Source organism: Priapulus caudatus, unplaced genomic scaffold, assembly GCF_000485595.1.
Source record: "Priapulus caudatus unplaced genomic scaffold, Priapulus_caudatus-5.0.1 Scaffold173, whole genome shotgun sequence".
NCBI classification, from domain to species: domain Eukaryota; kingdom Metazoa; phylum Priapulida; class Priapulimorpha; order Priapulimorphida; family Priapulidae; genus Priapulus; species Priapulus caudatus.
Genome location: NW_014577234.1, coordinates 64,545 through 70,824, shown reverse-complemented (window position 1 = coordinate 70,824; position 6,280 = coordinate 64,545). Strand labels below are relative to the sequence as shown.

At 44.8% G+C, this 6,280-nt stretch overlaps 1 protein-coding gene across 2 annotated transcripts in view; it reads right to left on the bottom strand.

Moving 5' to 3' along the window:
- Positions 1 to 3,451: 3,451 nt before the first annotated feature.
- The window catches only part of LOC106806671 (epithelial membrane protein 2-like), a 51,322-nt gene continuing 48,493 nt past the window's right edge, over positions 3,452 to 6,280 (bottom strand). The window contains exon 4 of one of the 2 annotated variants that reach the window (XM_014808683.1): positions 3,452 to 4,432. In XM_014808683.1, coding sequence (XP_014664169.1) covers positions 4,176 to 4,432 — 257 coding nt within the window. In that variant the 3' untranslated portion in view covers positions 3,452 to 4,175. Of the gene's footprint in view, positions 4,433 to 4,492; positions 4,623 to 6,280 lie in introns of those variants that run through there. The other variant, XM_014808684.1, reaches the window with a different exon arrangement.

Here is a 6,280-nt window from a genome sequence, read left to right as displayed (position 1 = left end):
TACTTGTTGTTAGTTTTTGTTTTATTAGACATAACTCGAAGAGCGTTCCAGATGTTCGAGTTGTCTCCCACCGACGAGCAAAAAGTCATGGCTTGTCGGCGTAAAAAGTTGAATATTATTAGTATTTCGTCTTCCCTTGACTGAAGACGTAAATTCCAAGCACATGTGGTGTGCCCACGTAGCTGCATCAGCCGTACGTGCCTTCTTGCTTTTAACTTTAGTAGACTATCTCAAGAATAATACTTCGTGTAATATTAAACAAATTTTATTTCATGCTGTCGACTGAAATTGTATAAAATGTCCAAAACACTATAACGTTGGACCACTCGATTATAATAAGCTAATTAATCAACCACATAATTACAAGAAGGGAAAAGCAGCAGCAGGTTTGGGCAGCAACTCACAAGAAAGAGGCTAAAAATTATGTCACGCAGTTCCATAGTTCTTATCCGCATGATGGCGCTGCAGGGTTGGTACTGACAGAGGACGTATATCAAGATGATAAATTATGATATACGTGCTCTGGTACGGGTAAACTTCCGTATCAATATAGTGAAGGGGGCACGACTCTGGATACCACGAGTAGAACAAATGTGCATAAATAAACTCTATATAGACGTGTGCTCGATAAACGCTATTAATTGTCACAATTACTGTTTAAAAAATGGGATAGTCCTTGCGTTTTGCTTTTGCATCGGCGCACTACACCCGGTCATCGTTATCACCGTCATAATCACTGTCGTGATGAAGTAAAAATGGATAATTTTACGGCATCTAATGAACAATGCAACGTCGGTAGCCTGACTAGCGACACGGTAACTGATTGATTATGCACTCAACGTCTCACTTCATAAATATGTTTGTATCCGCGTAATTTTGGCACAGTGGCAAGAAATGATGAAATATTCCCCCAATTGCATGTGATCGATTTACGGGAGCCAAATCCAAACATATTGGCGTATATTCACTCTGCCGCTTGTTAAATATTTAGAATCTTTGGTCAGTTCTTTCTAACTAGGACAAGGCTGCATACTAAAGTCGCTGCTGCTAACGGGTGACACCATCTCCGGAGCGTTCATACGCAAGCGACCTGCGTTCGGTAAGTGCTGTAAGTGCTGTAATGCACTGCACAGGTAAGTGCTGTAATGTGCCCGTTAATCACTGTCTGGCAGTGTCTGCAATATTAGTTTGTTGGACAGTCAAACGATGATATAGGGATTATATATAGACGGACTACTTGAATTATTGCTTCATATTCTCAGGAATTATAAGAAATTATATATATATATATTATATTATAGGAACGTTTGGAAACGGAACGATGGTGTTACCCCGTTAGCAGCAGCGACTTTAGTATGGGGCAGCCTGTAATATATTATACAATATATATATATATATTATATATATATATATATATATATATATATATATATATATATCGGTGAGTTGGTGATTCGGGTAGTCCATGCCATAATATCTCCCAACCTCCGACACATGGGCTATACTCGAAGCTCTTTGTCTCCCTTGTGTATAATGGCGTAACCAGACTATTGGTAGAACGATCTCTGTCTATTCTTCACGTTACTGTAATATGAGGAACATAATTTACAATGCAGTAGGCTCCTGGGTCGCATGAACAACCGACAGACGCACGTACGCGCGCGTGCACGCACAGACATTCGCGCGCGCAAGCACACACGTATACACGCACGCACATATGCACGCACGCGTACGTAATGCCTCACTCTAAAAACTCTTGAAAAACGCTTAAACTTATAACGTAAACAAATGGGGAAAACTATTTACAGAACTATTTACATTGTAAAAATGATAGCCGCGGGCAGGGCCGCCATTGGCAAGTATATTGCTAAGATACCCCCCGCAGTGCATCGCGTAGGTATACCTCTCCCACAGAGGCTTTCAAATCTGAGACGATCTTTTGCGCTTACAATAAACCACGCGCCATCTGCCCACTAATCTTTATATACTAACCAGGGTTAGTATATAAAGATCAGTGCATCTGCCCCGCAACCCCCGCGCATTCTCCACACCATAGCCACGGTGACGTCTGCGATGCTTGATATCAAGAGTACATAATAGAGATGTGATTTAATAGAATAGATCTCTATTATGTACTCTTGTTGATATTTATCTCAACATCTCGACGGGATTAAATTCAATCGTTCCTTCCACTGTCCGTCACGTGATGAAAGAAAGTCTTTCTCCTTTCATCGCGTGACCGCAGTCAATTTTCCCTTCTACTGTCACCACGTGACCACAGCCAATTTTTCCTTTTACCGTCATCACGTGACCACGACAAATTTTTCCTTCTAGCAATTTTCCCTTCACGTCACCACAGTCAATTTCTACAGCCAACGCGTAATTGCTACGGCAAACCGCGCGTCAGTCTACAAAAAAAACCTCAGAATCTTTCCCTTCCGCCAGCACCTTCATGTGACCACGTAAAAACATTTAATCCTGAAATCCTGCGAACTGTCGAGGCCGTTGATCCCTTCCCCCACAACCCGTTCATTGCTGATTTGTCCGACAAGCCAGAAGATCTGGGTCCCAACGCCGATGACCGCTTTGTGTGTTGACCTCGTAAGATGGACGCTGCATAGATCTTGTAGGGATTCGAACCGAGACGATGGCGTTCACTGTATGTAGCCTAGGAATTCCTGTCCTCTCTCCGGTACAGATTCGTTCCTGCAGCTGCAGCGCCACCTACATTCGATTTGCGCGCGCACTTCAATTACATTTCGATCGTTCTATCGGAATAATGCGACCAGTGGTTACATCTGTCGCTGACGCTTTATCGCCAGGTTACTCACCCGGCCCCCCCCCCACTCCGAGGTCGGAAGAACCGCATGCGCGTTCCCAAAATCTCCGGTAAAGGGGTATTTTTCGCGCGACAAAATCCGGCCCAAGAATTGTAAAAAAAAAAACACCCCCTTTTTAAAGAAATTTCCGGGTGAAAAGTCAAATACACCCCCTAGTGTAGCGTGTGGAACTGTCGACTGGGTACCAGTCTACACTACGTAGTGTAGAGTTCAGTGAGCGAGGGGAACTAGGGAGCAATATTTTTTAATTTTTCAAAATGAAATAATCCTGAATGAGCTTTCAAAACTAGCAGGAATTTCAGGAATTTGATTCCGGGATTTGATAAAGTTTTCTATGATATTCAAGATGAAAGAGAGAGAGGCCCGGCCCCTCCACTCAGTGTTATTTAGGGTACGCATATGCTCGTTCCCTCCCTTTGAAAGCACCCCCCCCTATCTCAGGACTGCCAAAATTTCTGAACCCCCCTTTCGCGGGCTTTTTGCGGGTTTTTCCTGCCTTGGAGAACCCCCTATATCCGGAACACTACGTATAGACTGGTCACTGGTACCCGTTCGCCACCTTCACTCCGGTACGTATCCTTCGCTACACTGACGTAGTGACGTTATTACTCACTGCTGATCGCATCGCGTGTGTGTGAATGATTCTCTGTAAGTCTGCGGATAGTCTCGCATCTCGTTGCTTTGAAGGTCCCTTTACACGGTCGCTATAGATTGCAATTAGATAGCCTGTCTCGTCAAGTCCGCATCACGTATGCCGCCGCCAAAGAGGCAGAGGCGAGCAGTGGCTAGCAAACACTTCACCTTGTCTCGTCGCATCAACGAGAAATGTTCGTGTCGGTTAGAGCCAGGAGACAACGTGTATTTCATTGCTGTGGGGGTGGGTGGGGGGGGGAGCTTATATACGTTTCAACGTGGCTACGCGAGATTATCGCAAAGCTGTCAGTCTAAACGAAGCCGCGTTAAAAGGTGGGGGGGGGGAGAGAAACATCTTTCCCGGATTAAGCCGCAGCCGTTCCCGAAAACGTGACGGGGCGTAGTACTGGAGACGGTGACGTGAGGTTTCGCCTCATGACTGTGAGTGAATCTCTCGCTGTTCACGCAGACTGTCGAGCCTGCCTCCATGCTTCGGCACCCGCACCGCCGCGCTTTTCACGCCCTCCCTCGCCGCTTTCTCCACGCCTCGCTCACTCAGTGACCTCCCTCCGTCGCTCTCTCTCTCGCTAGGGAGAGTACTTGCGCATGCGCGCCGGGGTGCCGCTCGTCGACCTCGCGACTCGGCGCCATATTGCGTCGAAGTCGTTCCACGTTTGGCCGCGCGATGGCGCTGCGGACGCCTCATATCCTGCCGAGTTGCATCGGTTCGTTTGCGAGCGCCTCCGACTCCGTGTACGCTCGCTCGCCCTTCCGCTTCTTCGAGAGCAGCATGAAGGCGCAGCCGGTGAGAAGCACCAGCCCGAAGGAGAGCCACGCGAGGTAGAAGGAGTAGCCGTAGGTGCACATGTAGACGAAGCCTCGGTGCATGAGGAGAAGGTCGCTCTTCAGCGTGCTGATGGAGTTAATGAGAACCTCGCAGCAGACGAAGATGCAGGCGGCTGTAACAGCATAGATACAGTTGATATATACAGTTATAAAAAACGGTTGATATATACAGTTATAAATACAGTTATAAAGACAGAAGCAGCAGACGAAGATGCAGGCGGCTGTAACAGCATAGATACGGTTGATATATACAGTTATAAATACAGTTATAAAGACAGAAGCAGCAGACGAAGATGCAGGCGGCTGTAACAGCATAGATACACGTTAGAGTTCCCTGTGAGCGGACGAATTTCTATCCTGGGTCCGAGTTTTTGAGAAATAAAAATAACGAAATGGTGCTTACGTTATATATCAGGAATGAATAAAAGCCTATTTGTTTTCATTTGCTTCTGATTATATGGAGATGGGTTTATTCAAGTTTTGTTATCGAAGAAATTGAGCAGATATTGTACATACATGACCTCACGACCTTGGCGTTTTCTGCTACAAAACTGCCTGAAAATCGCTCAGACATCAGGAAATTGCGTATGGAATTCGAACATTTTTCTTTGAGTAGAATGCCACCAGAGCGCTCTAGCACACACAGGATGCTTTCAGCGACCCACACGCTATCACGTAATCAATCTTATCGCGTATTTTGAGAAATAATTTCAGTTCTGGCTTCAATTTCGGGTTGGCTACCACCAACTACACAGACACGCGAGGCGGACGCACGCACGCACGCACGCACGCATGCACGCACGCACGCACGCACGCACGCACGCACGCACGCACGCACGCACACATGAACGCACTCACGCGCGTACGCACGTACGCACGCACGCACGCAGCTGTGTGATGGTTATAGAACAACCGTATAGGCCTACATGCACCATTAACTGCTACTGAACTCTGCATTGAAAGCTTTGGGGGGTCGTTAAACGCGATACTGCAACCATCCGATCGACGATTCCATCGTTAGATGATCTATAAACGTTATCATAGACGTAACACCGGGGTATTAGCGCACGATTAGCGCCATGGCCTAGTCCCTGCCTGCGTGCTACACATAACATATAATCAAGAGCACATGAATAAAGAGAGAGTCCCTAAGCCCCGAGGGGGAAATATATAGGGCGAGTATACACAAAGGCACGGGTAGCGCTAGATACAATCAAGAGCGTATATAAAGAAGGTATAATAGAAGGTATAATAGAAGGTATAATATACCTTCTTTATACGCTCTTGATACAATAATGTAACCCAACAAGAGCTCTCCTACGTACTCTTAGTACAACATTACTACTCTTATTACTCTTATTACTCAATAGTATAGTAACAACGTACTCTTAGTAGTTAGTAGTAGTAGGTTAGTAGTAACAACGTATTGTTAGTAGTTAGTAGTAGTAGGTTAGTAGTAACAACGTACTGTTAGTAGTTAGTAGTAGTAGGTTAGTAGTAATAATCTACTCTCAGTAGTTAGTGGTAGTAGGTTGGTAGTAACAAACTACTAGTTATAGTTAGTAGTAGTATGTTAGTAGTTAGTAGTAGTAGGTTAGTAGTAATAATCTACTCTCAGTAGTTAGTGGTAGTAGGTTAGTAGTAACAAACTACTCGTTATAGTTAGTAGTTAGTAGTTGTCGGTTAGTAGTAACAACCTACCCTTAGTAGTGGTTAGTAATAGTATGTTAGTAGTAGTAGGTTAGTAGTAACAACCTATACTTTTAGTAAATAGTAGTAGTAGGTTAGTAGTAACAACCTATACTTTTAGTAAATAGTAGTAGTAGGTTAGTAGTAACAACCTACTCTTGTTGGGTTACATTAATGTATCTAGGATATCGCGTTCACGTCACTTAGCGTACAGCTCACAGGCACTTGAAGCGTTTCAATAAAATATAATGCTAAATAAATACGAGATCTAT